Below are 23,306 nucleotides of genomic sequence, written 5' to 3'. Positions count from 1 at the left end.
GATAAAAACTGCCCTTGGGCCATTTGTCCCCAGAAAGTACAAAGGAAAAAAGGCTAGGGGAAAAGAAAACTGAGAAGATCACATGAGAATGTAGCTCTGCACTACCACTTAAATATATGATTGTCATATGCTTTTGGGCAGACCCACTGTGGAAGAAAGGAGAGTCAGGAAATGCATACCTTCAGACAGAGTACAGCTAAGGATGTCATCTGGCTGTGTCTCATGGACAGCTCTCACAGGAACACAAGCAACCAGGAACAGTACGATGCAGCAAGTCACTCTGCTGGCCCTGGGCTGGAAAAGGAGGTGGCAAAGAGAAAGAATTATAAACCAAGAATTCACAGAGGTCATGGCGTAGAATCAGAGATCAATAACGTTCTAAACATCTTTTGTATCTATATAGCTAGAATCCAGGTTTCAGACAACTGCTTCCTCTTCTGTACTATTGCCAGACAAGCTTTAACAATGGACATATACTTTCTATTTTCTGATGAAGACCAACAAAGGTTACAAACACGCTCTAATAACCACTTCTGCAAAGACTGCCTTGGTGTATCACCAACAGTGTAGTTGGGCTCCCAGCACGCATGTCCCCCCCCAGCAGGACTACAGTTCAGAGCTAACCAGGAAGATTCATGGTCACAGATGCTCCTGTTAACCAAAGGTCAGAACAAGGTATTTCTGATCACAGACTTTTATTCTAAATGTTTAGCACAGTGCTAATAAACAATGCGGTGAGTCTTCACTTGCTTTCACATAACATTACAAAGCCATTTTTACTTACATGCCAACAGGAGAAGGATTACATGCAGGTCTTAAGCACCAGGGAACCCAAGCCTACCTCAGTACTCAGGTAGGCTATCGGTATCCTACCTTTTGACTGCAGGGTTCAGGAAAGTCTCATATAACTGTCAAGAATTAAAGTGAGCTTTTAATAAATTTTGTAAAAACTAAAAACCACTTCCATTACACGAACTCTATTGAAAGTATTTTTTTTATTTTTTAAAAATCAAAATTAATTTACATCACAAACCAGTTCACAATATTGCTAAAAGATACTGGCAGCTTACAATAGACTAAAATGATAACAACGAACAAAGGCAAAACTAAACTATTTGTAAAACTACAGTAGGGCAAACATGAAAGGTCAGTATCACACAGTCAAACAAAAAGTACCCTATCAATCAATGCAAAGACAAACAGTTTAAGACCGCACTTCAAATGCACAAAAGGATTTTTTTTGAGAGCTGTCAATTTCTCAGCATATAACCCCTGCATTCTATAGGGCTGGCACAGCTGATACCACCTGTAGGTCTCCCCCACCTTTTTATATTTTTCTGAACACACCCGGTTGATATCCTTGTATTAAATCCCTGAGCAGATAAAAACTTTACAGGTATTTTAAGCCACCTTGTTCCTTTTAAGCAAAATAAAATAGCAACAAAGTGATGAGACATGCTTGCTCCCAGCACAATTAAATTGGTATTGTCAGCTGATACCAGCTTCCACCATAACTGAACATTAACAGACTTCCAAAATTAAAAATTAGAAAGGATATTTTCCTGCATTGCTCTCCAAAGACCAGTTCAGGGAGCTTATCCAAAACAGAACAAGCATACTATAGCAATAATGTAATACAGTTGTGTCTTACACTTCATCTCAATTCGTCCATAGTCCTTCGACCACAAAGTATAGCTATACTTTCATAGAAAGCTCATGCTCCAGATTATTTTCTGGGCTTTTGCCTAAAACTTTACAGTGAAGAGAAGTAACTGGTGAAAAACATTTACTGTATTCATTGGGGAATAAAGTTAGAGGGGTTATTTTTCTCCCAACTACAAATAAAATTGTATTTCATGAAAAAACCCGAACAAACAAAAAACCAAAACCAACCCAGAAGTTCTAAGCCAGTGTCATCAAAAAAACCGGGCTACTGACATCAAACACATGTATGGGAAACACATCTGTAATGATTTTTGCCACTGATATAAACAGAACCAAAATGAGGTATCTTTCTTGAAGGATTATACTTCTGTTACCTACTGTACTATCATACTGATCCAGTTTCTGAACACTGAGACTGTGTACAGAACAGCCTGCAAAGATAATTGGAGTCCATAACCACGATTTCTTGTTTAAGCAGACATTTGGGTATTGAACAAATTGCTGTTTACAAGTAAATATGCGCAGTTTGCAGTGTGTGGATTAAAGTAGCTCTTTAATTACATGTGCAGATTAATTAGGATAGCTGTCAGCTCCTCCATGGTGCCAAAGGCCCTTGGCCTGTCTTTTCAAACACTTGTAACTGTTTAAACAACACGCATTTGGTAAAACAGGAATTGTATTAAAAAATATCCTTTTCCATGCAATTGGATTGATTCACATCACTAACAAGTACATAATATTCTCCTGCTTCTCAGTAATGCTCTGCTACTGCCACTACCTATTGTCCTGTCAGAGCCACAGGTAACACTCCCATTGACCTTAATGGAAGGATGACTGACTGCCTGTTCCATTGTTTTACACAGGCACTTATTTGATCTCACTTCTGCAGTGTTTATGTGCTCTTCAGTACTGCATTTAGCTCTGGAATCCTCAGTACAGGAAAGACATGGACCTGTTGGAGAGGGTCCAGAGGAGGCCACAAAAACCATCAGAGGGCTGGAACACCTCTCCTGTGAGGAAAGGCTGAGAGACTTGGTGTTATTCAGTCGGGAGAAGACTCTGGGAAGACCTTATTGTGGTCTTTCAGTACTTAAAAGGGGCCTACAAGAAAGACAGGAGAGACTTTTTAGCAGGGCCTGTTGTGATAGGACAAGAGGTGATGGTTTTAAACTAAAAGAGGGGAGGTTTGGGCTAGACATGAGAAAAAGAGTTTTTACAATGCGGGTGGTAAAATCTTGGCACAGGTTGCCCAGAGAGGTGGGGGATGCACCATCCCTGAAGACATTTAAGACCAGGCTGGATGTGGTTCTGGGCATTGCAAGGGCATTGGACTAGCTGACCTTTGAAGGTTTCTTCCAACCCAAACTATTCTATGATATGCTTGCCATATGATATGTAGGGGCTTGTTTTCCCTCTCTTTCCTTCTGAGACAGACTAGCAGTGTCAGAAGACTACAAGCCTACAAGAAGCCTGCCTCAAGCACACATGTGTAAAGCCAAAGTCTCAATTCATGTAAAACAGCAGTAAATTCACCAGGGTAAGCATCAGCTACTTTGGAATCTATTCAGCAATTGCGAGCTAACACACTCTCACCAAATTCTGCTTTCAGTGACATTTGTGCTTTGGAAATGTTTTACAATGTGGTCCATCAGAACTGTGTTTTGACAGTCACACTATGAAAATGGGGAGATCTGCTAAAAGGAGAAAAATAGAACAGGGTAAACTCTGCTAAGATCATCATCAAAGGCAGGCTGCAAGTTTGTCAAAGCAGGCTTAGCTGCCACCATGTGTCAGTTCGTGCCTCCCTACCTTCTCCCAGCCCCAAGAAACAAAGCAGCAGTAAGGAAAAAATATTCATCAGCACAAGAAACGCAACAGAGAGGGGAATAACAACACATCCAGAAGAAAACAGACTTTCAGAAGTGACTACTGATTTCATTTCGTTTGTTCATTTCTAAAATATCGCTAGCTGAATACCTAAACAGCCAAGATTTCAGGAAGTGCTGGACACCAAAATATAAAAATGGCACCCTGGAAAAGTCCTGAAGTTAAGCATCTAGCAGTAGCAAAGATTCATTTAATCATTTTTTTCATACATACCACTACCATTAACAGTCTGCTTGATCCAGTCAACAAAAACACCAACATTTGTGTATACTCCTGGGTAGCTCTTCCTTCCACATCCCAAGCCCCAGCTAGCGATTCCATGAAGGGTGTAAAATCCCGAGTTGTCTTCTGAAGGACAAACTAATGGGCCACCAGAATCACCCTGCACAAGGATAAAGGAATCTTCTTATAAGCTGTCATCACTCCCTATGTTTCTAAATTATCAGTTCAGTTACAAGGGGTCCCAGCTGCTCATGTGTTTGGGGGTTTCTGTTTTTAAAAGGCAGAGAAAGAAATAACTCTTGTTCAAGGGAAGTATCTCATTTTGGAATAAGAGTAATTAAAATCCTACTATCAAGGAGTCACTTACTGTAAATCACCTACAGCCTGTTTACAAAACAGCAAGAAAATGGTTTTAACACTCCCCTTTTCAGAACCCATCTGACCATACTACAGGTGTCAGAAAGCCAAGGTGAAGCATGCAACTTACTGTGCATGAGTCCTTGCCATCTTCCAGTGGGAATCCAGCACAGATCATCCTCTGGGTCACTTTACTAGGAAGATTTACGTAATAGCTCTGACATGTGTCAAGCACCAGGATGGGGACTTCCAGCTGATGCAGTTTTTTCCCCTTTTCTCTGTCTTGAAGTAAAAGACATCTCAGAAACCAGCAGAGGCAGGAATTAGTGATTCTAGAAAGAAGCTTTACTCTTTCCATTTTCAAGTGGTCTCATCTAAATTATCTGATTTCTTTCCTCCAACCCATTTCCCTGCATGTCTAGCTGAGCTTACGCAAGTGAAAACTTTTTTAACACGTCTGCTCTCCAGAACCTAGTGTATAGACCAAATGCATGTTACAACACGGAACATAGTAGTTAAAGCACAGCTATAGTATTCTCAACTTGGAAACAGCAAAGACTGCATACCTTCTTCATGTGCACCCCATCCTGTGACAACACACACGCTGGAGGGCTGCACCACCTCCTCCTTGGTAGGGAGGCACACCGGGCACACGTAGCGGTTGAACTCTAAGGGCTCAGCCAATTGCAATAAGGCAATATCAGAGTCCATAGTGGTCCTGTTAAAACTTGGATGTATAATATACTGCTTTACCAACCTTTCCTAGGAAAGCAAGGACATGGACATTTTCTGAATGACTTGGGAATTTGAGTCAAATTTTGATGTTATAAATATTCAGGCCATATAGCGAGACACCTTGAGAGGAGTACACACTTAGAAGCACCTACTGAAGTCACTAGGTTTCTTATATCAGCAAGTCAAGATTATGCCTCTTGGACATGGCTCCGGGAACATGCCGGAAACTCCATCCAGCAGGTGCAGGAAAAGGGTCTTGGAAAAACATTTGTCCAGTCTGAGCAAAGTGGAAACTTGTGCTCCAATTATTTCAGTCTTGGCAGTAGTCACCAGGGAGGAGAGAGACAATACGCTCCTCACTCACACATCCTCCAGGACACTGAGCTTTGGAGTTCAGTACTGGTGAAGGCACAAACCTGTGCTAATACAATTTCTCTGTCAGTCACACAAAAGCTGTTGTGCAAAAGCAGATTAAGGTCAGCATGCAGGCCATTAGAATTCTGGATCGTGAACAATCTGGGAGAGGCATTTACATTAAAGAGCATTTTGCAAGATTGATTTCTATTTTATTATTAAGCAGAACTTACAGTACCTGTCTGTATTCTTGCTCTGTAAGATCATGAAGTCCCGTGACCACCATCCATAAGTCTCTGTACAGTTCCCTTAAAAAAAGATGAGTACATTCCTAGGCTGATATAACAGCATTCCTGAAACCTGCACATCTTGAAACCTCCCCCACCCAAAATAGATACTAGGACCCTACATATTCTGAGACCAACAACTCCTGAGGCATTCTCCCATACAAATCTATGGAAATCTTCCCACTGACTTCTAGGGAGCATGAAGCAGTCTCACGATGAGGCAGCAGGAACTCTTGAACACAGTGAACTGAGAGAAAAGTTACTTTATAAAGACTGGGGGTGCCTGATGGAGAACACAAGGCCTGCATGGTCCACATCACCCAGGGACAGTGATGGTCCCTACCTTCTTAATGAAAAAGGTGTGACCTCTAAAACATTACTGCCTATCAAAATGATACAAAGAAATGCAATAGAAACATTTCATTTCACTCTGCTTTCTTAGCCAAAGCCTCTCACTGCCTGAAAACCTGTCATGACTCCCTGACGAAATTAGCTGTGTAGATCATTAAGCCATGTACACAAATTCTGATGTGATGGCAACGTGCAATAGGGAATTCCTCCTTAATATGGCTCTTAAAACAGTACAATTAGCACAGCACAACAATGCTCCTGATATAAAATTTTTCAAACTAATATTTAGAAACTTAAAAGCCAAAGTCCAAAATTCAAAACAGCACTTGTATTTCAGGTCCCCAGTTTTGTGAGGGTGGGGAAGAGAATCAAAGAAATTGAGAATATAGGTGTCTGAGCATCTTCAGCATCTGGGGCTTTTGAAAGCTTATTCTCATTTTCAAGTAATTGCAACTTTACTTGAAAACCAGCCAGAACACTAAATTTTTTTAAACGCATTTTAATTACCCAATGTACGTGAATTTTAAATTAACATACTTGTGATTAATTTGAACTTCCAAATAGGTGGTGACCAGCCTAACAGATGAATAAAGAAGTTGCACTTTAGGAAGTATTTTAAAGAACCTGAAAGTCACATATACTATCCCTTTATTCCCTCTCAATAAAGACAGAAAAATTTCCATGTAATTGGATTTAACAGACTGATAGGTTCTTAGTAAGGGAATGGCATCAACCCTATGCACAAAAGCCTCCTGTATGTCCTCCGAAATCTACACAAATACACTAGTTTTAAAATTTCTTGATAGGCTGCTTCTACCTGGATGAAAACATGATCTATAAATGACCCAAACACAAAGGAGTTACCTAAGAGGAAGTGGTAGATCACAATGGAATTAGTATCCTGTTATCTTCCCTGAAAAGAGATCTGAATGAAAACCAAACCTACAGAAGTAGGCTACTTAGTTCCCTAAGTAGCCACTATGATCCTAGTACTTGTGTGCGGAGCAAAGGAATCCGGTGCCAGTGTGAGCTATAAAGAGGTGGTGACCGAAACTGTGCCAGCCACCCTGGGCAGAGTTACCATGCTGCAGAGATGCACCATGCAATTACATAATTTTCCAGCGAAGCGTTCATCCCAGAGTACTTACTTTGAATTAAAGCAGTGAGCAGCTGTGACAACCCATTCTTTGGCAAGAACTGCTCCTCCACAGATATGCTCATCTGAAATTTGTACACTGACCTGCCAAGGCCATGAGTATGGTACAGCTTCTTCACCTCCAATTATCCTACTGAAGATGAACCTGGGCTGATTTGAAGGCATTCCACAAATATCATCTGAAACAGAAAGCTCTGATGTTTCAAGAAGTCTTTAAAAGTTTAGATTTGGACAAGCAAAGAATAGTCTATTTACAAGCTACCCCACAGCTTCTAAAGCTTCCTCCCTCCCCTTTCTTGCTAAATCTTTCACCTTCCTTCATTACAATGGATCCAAACGTTTAGAAATAGCATTAGGAGATAATCTTAGCAACAACAGCTTCACCAAGATGAAATCAACTGCTTAACTGCAAAAGTTTTAGCAGTGAATATGGACTCATCCTGTTTTCCATAAAGTACTGAAGGGGAAAACGGAAGTTTCAAAATGCTGGTTATTATTTTCAACTACTCTGTACACTTTGCAAAGCAAGTAGGTGTAAACTGACATACAAGCTGAAATAATGTCACTGCATTACTGTAAATGTCTTAACAAGATAAATGAAACAAGAAAACATAGGTTCTGCTATTCTAAAGCCAGAGCACAGAAGTGTTACCATTCCATCTATCAAATACTTGGAGAAAACACCATTTAAATTATAGTTTAGAAGGTAATCCTTATTCCCATGAAGAACAGGACTGGAAATTCAGGTTGGCTTACCTGTTGTAACTCGTATTTCTTCAGTTGTTTCCTTATCTTGAAATTCTTCTTCACTAGTTGAAGTCAAAGTATCTAAATCTAGCAAATGAAAATAGAAAATGTGTTACCAGGCTGCCTTGTGTGATATTTTAATTACAAAATCACTTTTGCTTCCTTTATTATAATTTTTAAAGGAAGAATAGATTTCTACAGTAGGGATCTGTGCTATTACATTTTCATATGATAGCATATGCCATTTAAAATATACCAGAATTCTCTCACACAAAATAAAACTCTTAGGTTTTAGGTAGATTCATTGTTCCTCTTCACCCACTCAACAGGCCCTTTGTTTAATGCCTCAATAGGTTCACAACACAGGTTTTTCACTGAAACAATTTGTTAGATTAGAATCTCCTAGAGCAAAATAATTCTGAATAGTCATTTTCACCGAAGAGCCTTTTGTGCTGTGCCAAAGAGGCAGTTTCCCAAGTTACTTCTATTACCTGTTACATGAACAAAAGAGATTGTAGCTCTGAATCCTCCAAAGGTCTCTGTTTCATCAGAGTGAAAGACAACCAGCATCACAGCAGAGGAGCTTAGAACAGGTGCTGGTAGATCAAATCCACAAGACTTAGCTGAAGATGAGAAAGCACAGGGTCATTGCTGATTAACATGTATTTTTCCATCCTTACCTCTTTCAAGAGTAGGTACACGTGTTCTAACACAGTATTTCCAGTTCACACAAGAAGATAACAAAAAATAACTGCACAAGAGAGGAGCAAAGATAAGTGAACTAAGGCTGAAGGACTGTTCTATTATCCCTGACAGTATGTCCTTGTTCACTAATTATTCTCGTAACAACAAGGAGACTCTTGCATTTTGCAAGTTTATTATAGCACTCACCCTCATAGGTTGCCCTTACATGTTGAACACACTGGAAACCTGATTTCCCCTTGTTAATGTTTCAGCACTAGCACCTGCTAGCATTAACCTAAGCATCGGTGTTAAGCAAGTGCTCAAATTAGTTGACTGGGACAGGTCTTCCTCTCATTCAATGTAAGCCAGAAGAATCTCCAGAAAGGTAGCAAGAATTACATGAATGCTCATCTAAAGAGCTGGACTCTGGAAAGGAGACATCTTGGGTGCTTTCTGTGTCTGATCATTACTATAAAAAACAATTATTGTGTTATGCCCTCTTGTTCATTTACATGATTTCAGAAGTGCATTTCATATGGAGTTCGAACACACACACACACACACAAAACTCTTCTGTTCAATGTACTTTTGCCTCTGTAAGTGGAACAGATGCAGCAATATCTGCAAGTATTCTTCAAGCTACTGAAACTAGTACCTGAAACATCACCTGAGACTCCAGAGACAAACTTTATTTTACACTGTAAAACACAGCTAATGAAAGTCATAAAACCAAAAAAAAAAAAAACCAAAACTGTCATGCCCAAAACATGTTAAAAATCAAAAGTCACACCAAGTTCCTCTTCTTTCCCCACATCTTCATACACAGTTACAGCATCATAAGAGCAATCTTCACTCTCTTCCACTTCAAAAGACTGGTATGTCAGCTTTAAATAAACAGAAAATTAAAAAAAAAAAAAAAAAAAAAAACCAAAACAATTAAAAAGTGAACCTTGTTGTTAAATTCACACAGAAAAAAAAACCCAAACCCAAACAACCCACCAAAACAAACCAACGATCTATAATAAGGTCATTAATATTCTCAATGATTCCTCTAGGGTTTGAGTTCTGTGGTATTCCAGCCTCTCACAGATGATACATCACATACTACATTTGTTAAAAGAACTTGTCACGATAAAATTTTAAGCAGGAAACTCTATTTTACTGTAATCGAAAGTAGAAATTAAAACCTATCTGGCTTCTGGGATGGAAAGAAATTTCTCTAACTGCACCCAGGAGCATTATTCAAGCTTATGCTGTTTGATCTTGCTGTTCCTTAGCTAAACAATTCCTTGTTTACTTAATGGTGCTCACTTCCATTCCATAGACACAAGAAAGGCTCATATTATACCTTGATTACATGGCTCTCTGGTGCACAAACAACCCATTGACAGTCTGCCATGTTGCTGTAGTGCTCTGGATAGTGCATGCTTTGTAACACCCCTTCTTCAAAAAGGACAGCTAAGGAGTCACAGCCGGAATCTGGAAATCCAGGAAAACAAAAATGGAGGCACTCTGACTTCCTATTAAATCATTTACACACTCAAAATAAATTTAAAAAAATAATAATCATCTTGTAGTGCTTTCACACAGCTGAGAAACAGAACAGGACAAGGCAGCAAGCAGATCCTTGTGTCTGAAAAAGCTGCAAAGAAAATTTAGAATTTTAATTTTCTAATAAGGCAGAAGAACAATTTAACCCATAGCTATAGCATTCCCCTGTGGCTAGAGGCAGTACGCTGCAGGCACTGGTCCTTCTGTGGGGTTATAGAAAAACAGGACATGGGCATGACAGAAGAACATCTGCCAACTTTCCCTGGCTGAGAGGTTGAGAGATAAAACACAGCTAAAGGACGTCTTCCTGATGGGCTATGCAGTGGCAAGCCGCCTCAGAGAGGATTCCTCCCTACACTCTTCAAAGGAAAGAAACTATCTGGAAAAGTTGCAGAAACAGGAACACAGGTGTCTGTAGCTGGATCGTCCAGTCAGCAGCTGGCCCTTAGGCCTGCTCCCTAGTGATGATGAACCACTCTACACAGCAAAACTGAAAGCAATCCTCCATGATGTGTGTCTTAGCATTAGCTAAGGCCCCTTCATGAAAGCAGGCTTGGGACTAGCAAAGCAGCTTTCATCTACAAATTAGTCATTTGATGAATCTTTCAATTGAGCTTTGAAATATTCTGGTATTAGGGAAGGAAATGAGATCTTGCATAAAGTCGATGGAGGAGAGGCAAAGTTAAAGGAGGGCTTCTCTCAACAGCATCTATCCTATCTCTTTCTGGCATCCCAGTTCCTGTGCTGTCACATGGCAGTCTAACCACACTACACTTGCTTATAACATCATCCACACAGAAATATCATAGGAGCTTCCTCTGATTCGGCCTTCTCCTGAAAATTTATTTCAGGTCACCACCCAAGAGTGCAGATACGTATATTACCAGACTCGGACTTACCAGGAAGAATATCTGGTGTAATAGCTTTGTAGGTCATGGAAAAACCAGTTCCATAATCCTTGTTGTCAGAAATGAATTTCAGCCTTACACTACTGGAGCCAATCAAAATAGGTAATGGAAGATCTCCTCCACAGAACTTTCCTGAAATATAGTGTTAAAGCACAATAACTGCTTCAAGTCTTTAGTCACTTGAGAAAACTTGAATACACCATTTTTAGTTACAGCTTAAAATATATATAGCTACAAAAAACCCCTTAGCTATAAAAACTTTGGGATGAAAAGGAAAACGCCTACTCATTCCTCTACATTCCCTATTAATCCATTAGCACAAATGAATGCACACTATTAAAAATCTTTGACACCAGAAAGTTGTGTGCTGACACAGTTCCCTACCAGGCATTTTCCATTCTTTTCTCCTCCCATGCTCTTTTATTTTAAGTCATATGTCACAATGCATTCATCATGAAAATGCAAGTAAGACATAATCAAATGCAATGTCCTCACTGAGTGTACTTGCTGTTAGAATGAAAGGCTACACTGACAGAGTATGTCAAAGAAGAAGGGGATGGCAACTCACCAACAAGTGTGTTGTCTTTTGAATAGACTGATAAAGAATCATAGTCACAAAACGTTTCTGGCTCTATATCAAAGTGGGAAAAACGAAGCAATATATAGTTCCCTTCTGGCACAAATAGAGCCCATACACACAATCTGGAACAACAAATTATTTCACATTTACAAAACTGCAACGAAAACCCCAACTGCACCGGTACAGGGAACAGTTTCTGGGGAAAGACTGTGTTTTGTCTACTTACTGGTGGTTTTGATAGAACTGTTCGGGACTGTCAGGAAAACGTAATTCGCCTTCATTGTCAGGGAGTTTGCCATCCTGAATGCTACAAAATGCTGCATTGTAGAGTTAAAACAAAATAGAAGGGATGAGGTCTGACACATAAACAAGCATCTGTTCCACAAAAAGCTCAAACATCTAGAGAATACTGTGTGACACAAGATTGCTCAGCTGTACCTTGTTTCTGCTGCCAGACTGATGCTGGGTCCTCCTTCTCTTTTTTGGAATTATGATAAGTCAGTTTTAAACCCCATAATTTGGGAGCAGAAATGAAGTACCGCCAATGCACTATCATTTGTTACTGTAAAAATGGCAGTGCTTGCTTTTCACCTCAAATAAACCATTTGTTAAATGAGTATTTCAGCATAAATATTTTTCAGGGAGGAAAAATGCATGCCTCAGGACATATTCATTGCAGCCATGTTACGGCAGGAGAATTTTGCAACAGTACAATGTGGTATTAGAGTTACTCGAGTAGACGAAGCAGTGCAAGTATTTCTAGAAACACACTTACAAAAATTATCCCGTTACCTTTCCTTCTCCTTGCAAGGCAAGCAAGGCATTTATCAACAACTATGTATATGACAACGATTTAACAACTCATATACTTACAAGATTATCTTACCTGAAGTGTCCTAGAAAGACCACTAAACAATTTCAAAGATGCAAACAGCACTTAAATACCCAGTTCTCACTGGCCACTGCAAGTCTTATCTGAGCTGACCATGCACCCAAGCTTGTTCATCATCTGAGAAACCTCACTCTAGACTACTAAAATTAAAATTTTAAGATCTAGTTCACTAGAGTTGTTTCTACTATCTTGTACTTGTGAACTTGTACTTGGAAGAAAAGCATACAACAAGAACATAAACATGGCAGGATCAAAGTACGGCTTTGGTTTTAAAATACATTACATTCAGGGTTGGATTTCATGTTTTGTTGGAGTTGTTTTATTTTATTCTGAGAAACAGACAGCAGACAGATTCACCATAGACTGTGCAAAAGTTCTAGTAATTTACCTCAAACTTTCTATTTAGATCTATGTTTTTATGCAGAATGAACTCCACTGACTAGATTTCATATACCGCTTGAGGTCATATCCTTCATTTTTCCCATTCATTTTATTTGCATTTCAATAAAAATATGGCTTTATATATGTAGCTAGCTGAGGAGAATTCCTTTTTAAGTCACCAGTCCATAAGTACTACTCTATGTAAGTAATTTTATTCCTTTTTTTTTTTTTTTTTTTTTTTTACACAACCAGGATGGAAATAAGTAGATATTTAAAGTACACATTTAAAAGTGCTTTGATGATTCAAGCTTCTTCACATTTCTTCTTTCATAGATTATGTATCAGACTATTTTTGGGGGTCTTTTAATGCTCCAACACAGATAAAAGATACTGAAAACATACTGTACTCACCTGGGGAGCTTTTCATTTTCAGATCTAATAAAGGAGGGATAGGGAAGGGGGTGGAAAAAAGAAGAATAAATAACTGCAGTTCCACATTCACAACGTAGGTTTTATTTTTATCTGTGTGAAATGGTAATTTTATACAGCTAGAACTGAGGCAAATTCAAACAGTTCTTGGGGACACAGTAGCTACAATAAAGTAGGCTTAGAATTAAAACACAATTCTGGCAAGTTCAGGCAATGCTGACTCTGGAATAAACAATTCCGGAGTAGCCACTTCTAGAATTGATCATACATTGACAAGCCACTGCTCAGTCTGAGCAACAGACCTTTTAATGAAATTAGCCCACACTTGGAGGAAAGTATGCATTCAGTTTCTTAATGCTCTTAATGAAGTTCATCTCTGGATAAGACTGTCATTTATATCTCTAGTTCTGTAAGTTCGGAAGTGATGGATAATTTTCATGCTGTTCCCCTGCACAGAGGGCACACATGTTGCCTTTTGGGCAAAGTAAGCAAAAGCACTCTGGAGAGCATGACTTTTCCCTATGTTGTCAGGTATGGAATTCTCAACACTTTCAACTTTCAGTGGTGAATTTCCATCTAAAAACAAAGCTAACTCACTAGCTGGACAAAAGGACCATTCTTAAAGTTAAATATATATATATTTATACACACACAGAGTACAAATAGGAAGCAAAAGTGTAAGAGAAGCAAGCATTTGCAATGCTCTCAATTTGGTTATGGCAACTGCCAATTAGTACCACATGCTTAAAGGCATTGTGAAAAGCTGTAGTGCTTTGCCAGGAGAAATAGGAAAGATCTTGAAAAGCATAAAATTAAATGAAATACTATGAGACAGAAGAGTTGTCATAAGCATGGGACACATTACTGTGGAGATTTAATACCCGCACTCATGTTCTCTTGAATCCAGGAAAGCACCGCACTGAGGTCTGTGAATATGCCTGGAGATCCTCTGTTAAAATGTTTCTTCTTGTTATTACTCGCCCAGCCACGAGCACATCCCATGCCCCAGGAGATCACACCAGCGAGCGTCCAGGTGCCATGCTTACGTCTACACAGAAGAGGGCCTCCCGAGTCTCCCTGTAAGAGAAGTAAAAGTCCGCAATCCACAAGTATGCGAATACCACTGAGCAAGCCTTAAAGAGTTTATTGGGGTCTCTTTTGTGCCCATAAACTAGGATACATTTAAATACTGGGAACCTGTCATACATTTCATACAATAATTAAAATGGAATCATATAATTAGGTGCACTGGCCCATACAGAACCTCTGAAAGAATTCACAGATCAAAATATATGCACTCCAAATATCACAGTTTACAGTGTGTATATTCACTTAGGCACACAGAGCCTTCAGCTTCCGAGGAAAAACTTCTAAGTACACAAGACCCTCTGTTCAGCTGACCTGGCAGGCATCTTTTCCTCCATCTGGAAATCCAGCACACATTATAGTGTCACTTTGGATGGGTTTATTTAAAGTTGATAATGCTCTTGAACACTCCTTTCTGTTTAGGATTGGTAGATTGACTTCATATAAGACCTGAGGGAGTACTCCATCTGAAAAACAAACAAAAAACCTGTTAATAAGAAATACTGAAAGGCAAACGTAATGTCACAGCTAATACACAATAAAAATTACTTGGAAACTTGCTCCAAGACATATGGTTACAAACATGTTTTGATAAACATCCAGTTTTGTGTACATAAGCAGTTTTACTTTGATAAATCTCAAAATGTTTCAAAATTGAAATACAGGTCTATATATTGTAATGATAGATTTTGAGGTAATTCACAGGTAGGCATAGAAGCCGGCAGAGATTCCATTTTGAGATTACAATTCTTATGACCAGTTGATGGTTTCTTCTGGTCTATGACCTACAAGATCGAGTTCTTTGCTTCAGAAATAAAGACACTGAGAAGCCCAAATGTCAAAGAACAATTGGAGTCACTTACTCTCATTTAAACGGCCCCAGCCACAGGCAGTGCAGATATATCCCGCTTCAAACTTTTCACCGGGATCAGGAAGACATGCTGGCAAAACTGATGAGCCTGCCACACATGGACATGAATTTTATTGAGAAGTATTTGAAAGAACAACAAAAAGCTCTCTTTCTCAGATTGGGATTTATTTATTTATTTATTTTTAAACTAGAAGTATTATTTTTCTGGTATCTGAAAAAATAATCTAGCATTTGACAACTTATCTGTGCCTCCACTTCTGTGTTCTGGAACAGAAAAAGAAAGCCATGAGCACCACAAGCTTCAGCCCAGGCCTTGCCATTCAGCTTAAACTTATCCGCTATTAGAGCAACCTAATGAAGTGAGCTGAAGTCTTTAGAAGAGCAGTTTTGGGTGGACTTTTCTGTGCACCTCAATGTTATGTAAAACTGATGTGTAATAACCTTCCAGAAAATCTCACCATACAGCAAAGTTAGTGTACAGCTGAGAAATGGCTGGCTCACAGGATGGGAAACAGAGAAGCAACAGCTACACTCCCCTCCCCTTCCCCTTTAACCCCAGATGGACCACTCTGCCACTACAGAAGATAATTCCATGCTCCTTTCCATAGCCTGCAGGAAGAGAAAGGGCAAACAGCAGAGTGGGCATTAGTAAGGTACAGACAGTACTGTGGTACGCTCTGAGCTCTGGTCTGCTTTGACTAGCTTTACTGCTCACCAGAGGCAGAAATCTCTACCTACACCTTACATAAAAAAATAAAGACACCTATTCAAACTTTAATCTCCTGCATACAAAGCACAATACCTTTTTCCTCAAGGGAGTATTAAGTCTTAATACGACCATTTAATTCAACTGATAAATTTCTCTGACTTACCTCTGGTATTCTAAAATACTTTTGTGGCAAATTACTCTGGAAATGTTTAGGTTATATCTCTGTAAATGGTATAACCTGACAGCTGTGAAATGGGTTTAAACTGAGTTTCAAGACTTTTCACAGCATCTGGGAGAAGCAAAGGCCTTACATCTCCCCACTGAAAAAGATCATAGGTAACTATAGCCTTACTGAAGTTGAAGGCTCCATCCAGCTTCAGAAGGGCAATGTCATAATTCATAGGCCTTCTGGGGTCAAAGTTTGGATGCTTAATGACATATTTAACTGGGAGTGTCTGCTCACTATTCTCCCTGATCCTCAAATCATGCTCTCCTGCAGTGACATCCAAATACTGGAGGATATTCCTATAGAATTGAAAAATAAAAATTCAGCTACAGAATCTTCAAAATTAAAGGAAAAAATATTGTTTCTAAACAGAGAAGATATTACTACTAATATCCAATACCTTTCATCTTCAGACTTTAGAACACTTAATACATACAGTCAGCAAGAGCTGAGTATGCCCCGCAGTAGAAATCAAGAAGTTAAAAGGAACGAGAAGAAAAATCATTTAGTTACACTCCTGACTGTGCTTTGGTGGTACACTGAGGAACTAGGCCCTCTTACTGCGTTTAAAAATGTTCAGTCACACTGCTTTTTGCAGGAGGACAGAAGATTTGGACATAAAAAAAAATACAGAAAAAATAAGACCACTTCTCAAACATTTTCAGTTTATACCTTAAAAACGCAGCGAATTCTGCTTTAGTACCAGATCAGATGTGCAGCAAGATAACACAAAAGCAATCACAGATTTTTTGTTCTACTTCAAATTTATGCCCCAGACTTGAAGAAACACTTTTGGGTCAGGAGGCTTTATGCTGATTCAGATACTGCCTGTCCTTCTGTAGTTAAGACGAGCTTTGCAGTTTTTGGCTAATTTGACCAAGATGTGATCACACACAATGCCAGATACAGATCAAATTTATAATTGCAGGTGATCTATTAGTACCAAGATTCAGTATCAGCTATATGGGAATTAGAACCTCAGTGAAGCCACCACAGCATCAGAATTGAAACCTTCAGCAGAACATTCACAGACATCTTGGTTTTGTTTATTTGTTTGTTTTTTAGCAGCACTAAGGCTGAAGTCATCAGCATGCAAGAGATCAGTACTATATCCATTCACCATTTAATTGCACATGCACATACTCTGCCAGTTTTTACTGCTAAAAGAAAAAAATCTGGTCACTTGGTAATTATAGTTGGGTACAGATTTTTACCTACACTCCCAAAATCAGTCTCCACCAACCCCTGTGAGTTCATTTTACTCTTAAATTCTGAGATATTCAAAGGTATTGCTATTTCTCCTTTCCATTAAAACATGGAAAATATTGGTTAAAAATAAAAGGGTATAGCCTATAAGTAATTGCCACAAAAAGATGCCCCAGTACACACACACACACTTTTAAAATCTATGCTTTTCTGCTCCTGCTCCCTGCTCCTGAAATATCACATTCATACCTGTCTAAGACGCAGTGAGCTGCTGTGACCACCCACTGAGCAGAAACAATGGTACCTCCACAGAAATGCTTCTGCCTCCGTTTCAAGGAAACCTGCATCATATTAAAGAGGATGTCAAATAAAGTAAAATCTTTTTATCTGCTCTGGTTGCATATGAGGAAGAAAGGAGAGAGTAAACGCAGGTACTCTCTGAAGATTCACATAGCTAAAGTACACACTGCATTTCAAGCAAACACACTTCCACAGCATTCTTACAGTCCTTGAATCTAAGGGTTCCTAATTCTTGCTGTTCTTCCCTCAGCTGTGACTTGGTGCCTGGTTAGGTGCTTTATTTTTGAATAGTTTCACCTGTGCCTCTTTAAAATAGACTCACTTCCAGCTGCTCTTTCAGAAAAAAATGCCAAAAAAAGATTGTAAGATGTCAGGGAGCAAGACAGGTTCCATGTCCTCTCCACCTGCTTCACTGCTTTTCATAAAAGCAGGGTGGAGCTCAACAATACACCACAAGTGTCAGTAAGAACAAAGTATTCTTGTTTTCCTCTTTTGTAATTTCTATGAAAAGTCAGGACTTAGTTCTGAAGATAAAAACACATTTGCTTGTGCAAACCTGCCATGGATGCGAGCCTTGTTTCACCTGGTTTCCCCCAACAATCCGAGTGAAAAGGTTAAGGTAACTCCATGGTTTTGTCTCTTGAAATTTCTGCCCACATTTAGGATCTGAGGAGTGAAAGGGGAAAAATAAGGAAGGATTCAGTCTGGGTTTAAGTTTTTCTACTCTTTTGGTAACACAGAATTGGAAGGCATGGCCTGGCGCAGAAGTTAAGGCAGTCTCTCTGCTATGACAGGAACCATATCTTATAGTTCCTAATACGAACTGCAAAAAAAGAAGGCTAAACTGGGCCAGGAAAAAGGCAATGTACTTTATTTTGTGGAAGTTCTCCAAATGAGCACTTTTTGGATCAATTGTATCACAAATACAAATTTTGCCTTCCATGAGTGAATGTGTGTGTACACGTATTTTAATATCCTCATTAGGTCCATGCTTACTTGAGCTCTCTGAATGTCAGCCTTCTCTTTAAAGCAAATTTTGAAATTATTTGGGGACTAAATCAGTTTCATTATTGCTTTTAGAAATGCCTTCACACCCAGCACTTTTATTTAGAATACTTTGGTTAGACAACCAGGGTCAAAACACACAACATACAGACCTGGATGGCCAATGACAGTGGCTTAATTTCTTAGAACATCTATTATTGTGCCAAGTTTATTTCTTCTTGACTCACCATTATCATCATCTACTATGGTTAAGTGGAGCTGGTAATACTTATGTGTTTGGTAAGAAGTATATTTATACAAACAAAAATCAGTGGTACTGATAATTGGCTAAGTACTGATTTGCTAGTATTGTCAGAAAAAGAAGCAAAGCAGCCCATTACCAGAGGGATTCTGTATAGCACATTTCCCAGACTCCACAGTGGGCACAATTTATTTATTTTATTTTTTCCCCTGTATGAAAACTCAAATCCAAACATATCTCAAACACATTTTAGTACAAACTCTCTTCAATGCTAAACTGAGAAAAATTTAGCATCCACAAGCTTGGAATATTTCATTGTTGTTTTCTCGGGTAAGTGGCTGCATTCAAAGGATAGATGACCAATAGTTGTATGCACTGCCTGGAGAACATGGAAACCTGCAAACTGTAAAATGCAGCTTACAACACCTAGAAAAAGAGTTTTGCAATTATCCTCAGGATTAGCATGGCTGATGGAACTGATTACAGTGTCATAATAATGCTGACACAAGGCTACTTACCCTAGCTTTTAAAACAAGAGGGCTTTATATAGAAATGTTCCAGTTCATTTATCTGATTTTTTCATTCTTTCCTAATTCTCACTGCACCCACCTTTTTCCCATGTGCAAAGATACAGTGAGGAAAGGGGGAAAACGCAACAGAGACAAAATTTTAAAAACCAGGATCTAGGTTTTACCCAAAAGGAGTTTGGTGCTGGTGGGGGAATCAGATTCAGAAACTAAAACTTCTCCTTTTTTTTATTCAGCATTGAATAAAGTATGCAAGATTATTTTAAAGTTACAAGTTAATATTTACAGTAATATTATACCACATTTATGTTAGCTATATTTTGACAAACTCTAAAATGTTCCGTGCCTTGGCATTTGTAATCCAAAGAGATTCCCAACTGCTTTAGAGACTGCTTCAGGACAGATGTTAGCCGATGAGAGATTTCTATGCAAACTGCACCACATCTGTCTGCACGGCAGGACACTGAACCCAGTCAATACAGTTCTATAGAATACTATGCTTTGTATTGATTATGTGGGCAAGTTGTTATGATGATTTAGATACCACACCTGTTTTGACAGTCAAAGTAGAGTTTTTACAGTGAAAACAATTTATTTGCAGCACTTTGGAAATTAGACTGTAAATTTCCTTTTTTACTACTGCATATTTAAAACAGAAGCAAAAAGGCTATGCAAACAGCCAAATCTGATTTCCATACCAGTTTGCCATAAATCAGTAAATCTTCATGAAGGAACCAGAAACAATTGCAATCATTAACTGTTCCAGAAAACCACAACCCCCCCCCCCAAAAAAAAAAAAAAAAATCCAAACCCCCCCTTTGGATTCTAAAATATCAGACAATGGAAGAGAGGACTTGCTGTAGTCTGTTTGCAGCCCATGGGTAACATGCTAAACCATGATTGTCTTTATCTTGTTGCAAATCTAAGTGTATTTAATTTTATTTAATTATAAACTACATTTAATGTTATTTATTCTGAATCTGACAAAAGTTTCCCAAGAATTACTCATTGAAAAATAAATCTCAGTTACAGACTTGGATTGGAATAAAAGCAAAGAATGAAACCTAAAGCAATTATTCCAATGCTACCTTGTGTCTGTCTATGAACTCTTAGGGTAAAAAAAACTTCAGGGGGTGAAATTAGTGCAACTTCTTTCCCATGCTTGTCACTGCCTAAGAACAAAACTGTTTGTACTTAGAAATCTGTTAAAGCTAGATGTGAAATTTTTATCCTACCTTTCTGAAGAGTGGATGGTGCAGCATGAAACTCAGTAATATAAACTATCCCCGTCAGGAGTAACTGCAGCTTACTGGGGACAGTGTGCATCTTGGAGGGCTAAATGACTGAGTGAAAACAAGGAGAGGTTTTATAGGGGAAGAGAAACCCACATACTACACTGCAGGAGAACTTCAACTAATTGAAGTACAAGTTACTCATTAATCCATCCATAAAGCACTTACCTACACAAGTAAGTTTTCCAAATTTAACGGAGCATGATTCTTTTATATGCCATTACTGAAGTCTTTGCTGCAAAATACTACCTAAAGTCCTGCCTAGAACTATTTTTTCAGATATAATGAAGTTAACATTGCATGCTTTGCTAGCAACACTTACCCAGGCTGAGGTACACATTGAAGTAGAACACACATGAACAGAATGGAAATTGTAGTGGCAAAGAGCAATTGACATAGCTTCTGAAGGGGCAATACTCTGGAGTTTCTGCACACTTTGTATTTATCCAACTTTACAGATTTGAGAGACATGCCAAAAGTTGACCATTTTGTTGGCAGCATGCTCAGTGTTGTACATGACAAAGATAACTCTCTGCATCAAAGTGCTGCCCAGTGTTTGCATCCCAATTTTGAAAGGCTGATAAGGAGAACAGGGCTCAGCTTTCTAAATACTCCAGTATTGCTGCTCCACCAGTTCCAAGTCACTATGATGACTAAGCTCCACTTTTAATAGCAATTTAAGTGCAAGTCTCATAGGAAGCTATTCAAATCCTAAATAAGGAAGTCATCAGCTGAATTAAGATTTCACAAAATAGAAAACATAAGTTAAATTACCCTGCAAATTCGCACTTAAAAGTTTCATCTTATCAGTTCTAGCAAGTATTGCCTGGCTTGGAAATGACTGAATGAAGTGGTAAATACAATTAAAATACTGTCCGAACTCTCTTAAATTCATATGAAATAAGCACCAATACATTTGAGGCATCAAGAGAAACAAGAGATTTACTGTGGATAACAGAAGCCACAAGACTCACTCATACCAGAAAGGGCAAGCAATATTTATACCTGGGAACAAAGAAATATTTACACAAGACAGGAAAAAACACCATTTGTTTGTGGGTTTTTTCCCTTGCTTAAGTGGTTGAGATCCTCAGCTTCCAGTCTTTGTAAAAAAATAATTCAATATTTCCACCTTCAATATTCCCACAAAGCCCACAATTTTCACGAAAAATGCATCAAGCTTTGAAGCAGAAACACAGAGGGAACACCACATGCATGCTGATTCAAATTTCAGTCCTGAACACTTCTCAAAACTAATCAAAGTTTTCTTTCAAGATTCCAACAGGTAAATGCAAAATACTTGTTCTTTTAAAAGAAGCTACAGAAGTAATTAAACAGTTTCTGTGGTTGCCATCACAATTGGACAAGACTCATGTTTTTTTAATTCTGCTCAGACTCCCAGTGAAAACAATCTTGTCTTTGACTCATTAACTCCAGTCTATTAAGTACGTTCTATTACTTGGCCAAGGATTTCACAATAACCTCCCAAGCCACCATCAGTCAACATCCCAAAAATCACTTCTTTATTTATGCAGTTCTAGGGTTTTGTTGTTCTTTTCCTCTGCTAGTCAGAGGATAACAAAAACCAGCTTTTACTCTAAATATGCGGTTTCAAAACAAGCAACTGAATATAAATTCTGTCCTAGAAACTTCGAGGTGCAGATATTGTTTGTTATAAACATACAGAACTTTAAGTCTGCAGTTTTCCAATTGGTCCTTTATAGGTCCCTAATTCTGCACCTTCCAAAACCTGCATCACTTATATCATACCCTCTCTAATAAAAGACTTGGAAAGCTGCTTTCCTGTATGAATTAATTCTTATTTTGCAGGAACCAAATAAAACCCCCAAACCCCCCAAATCAGTTCCATATATAGTAGAGCTCTTTGATCACCCACCACAATGACTTCCTTTGGAATGATTCCATCCAACAGGAAGACATAAAACCAAGAATAAAAAAAACCTCACAGTTATAACTGACACCGTGCAAACTGAATCTGTCACAATACCCATGAGAAATAGGAACATCCGGCCCACTGGCAAATGGAGAAACAATCAGCTCATTATAAATTTATGACAGAAAGGCAATACTTACTGTGCAGCAGCCAAAGAGATCAGAAAGAAAAAGCATAGAAGGGCATGTTCTGTACAACCTGCTCTTTAGTTGCGACAGCAAAACATAAGTGCAGTCTTCCTTGTCCTGCTATTCTTTGTTCTCCTTTTTTGCGACGTATTTGTCTTTCTCCTGAAGCTGTTATCTTTATACTTTGTGCAGACAGAGGCACTAATGACCTTACCTACTTCTCCCACTGGATAGCTGCTATTGCTCTTAAAACTCACAGCTTTGGCAGGCAGCACCACCAGCATCATTCCTTAAAGGCTGGCAAAGGTCAAATCTTACAACTTGATCTCCACCCACGTGTTTGCTCTGAATGTCAATGCAGAGCTGTGTATCCTGTTAGTGCCCTGTAACTGTGCGGTTGGAAAAGAACCCCAAAAGTCATTAAATCACTAACTGTTCAAAATGGCTGGATCCATACTTTAGCAGGTAGAGCCAGCCAAGATATCAGTGCTAATCAGTGCTAGCCTGTCTGGCCTGTCCCTTCTTTTTCACATTCCAGAACGGTTGCTCTCTTCCTCCGGTATTGAGGGGTTTCT

The 23,306-nt window shown here is 38.8% G+C and overlaps 1 protein-coding gene across 1 annotated transcript; it reads right to left on the bottom strand.

Moving 5' to 3' along the window:
• Positions 1–295: 295 nt before the first annotated feature.
• On the bottom strand, positions 296–20,683 carry OVCH2 (ovochymase 2). Its single transcript, XM_065683101.1, has 20 exons — positions 20,593–20,683; positions 18,141–18,250; positions 17,534–17,625; positions 16,205–16,377; positions 15,136–15,231; positions 14,588–14,739; positions 14,068–14,263; positions 13,169–13,192; positions 11,711–11,801; positions 11,473–11,606; positions 10,896–11,036; positions 9,794–9,924; positions 9,236–9,329; positions 8,253–8,384; positions 7,771–7,848; positions 7,007–7,193; positions 5,459–5,528; positions 4,698–4,893; positions 4,262–4,413; positions 296–3,934 (listed from the first exon to the last, which is right to left on the bottom strand). Exons 1-20 carry the CDS (start codon positions 20,681–20,683, stop codon positions 3,743–3,745), a joined length of 2,532 nt encoding a protein of 843 aa, XP_065539173.1. The 3' UTR covers positions 296–3,742.
• Positions 20,684–23,306: the final 2,623 nt, after the last annotated feature.

Source organism: Lathamus discolor, chromosome 6 (assembly GCF_037157495.1).
Source record: "Lathamus discolor isolate bLatDis1 chromosome 6, bLatDis1.hap1, whole genome shotgun sequence".
NCBI lineage: Eukaryota > Metazoa > Chordata > Aves > Psittaciformes > Psittacidae > Lathamus > Lathamus discolor.
This window is presented reverse-complemented; position numbering and strand designations above follow the sequence as displayed.

Coding starts and splice junctions, on each gene's coding strand:
- OVCH2 (XM_065683101.1), bottom strand. CDS start 20,683: ATGCACACTGTCCCCAGTAAGCTGCAGTTACTCCTGACGGGGATAGTT. Junction 16,378..17,533: donor GCTCACTGCGTCTTAGACAG/GTATGAATGTGA, acceptor TCAATTCTATAG/GAATATCCTCCAGTATTTGG. Junction 14,740..15,135: donor CTGGGGCCGTTTAAATGAGA/GTAAGTGACTCC, acceptor TTTGTTTTTCAG/ATGGAGTACTCCCTCAGGTC.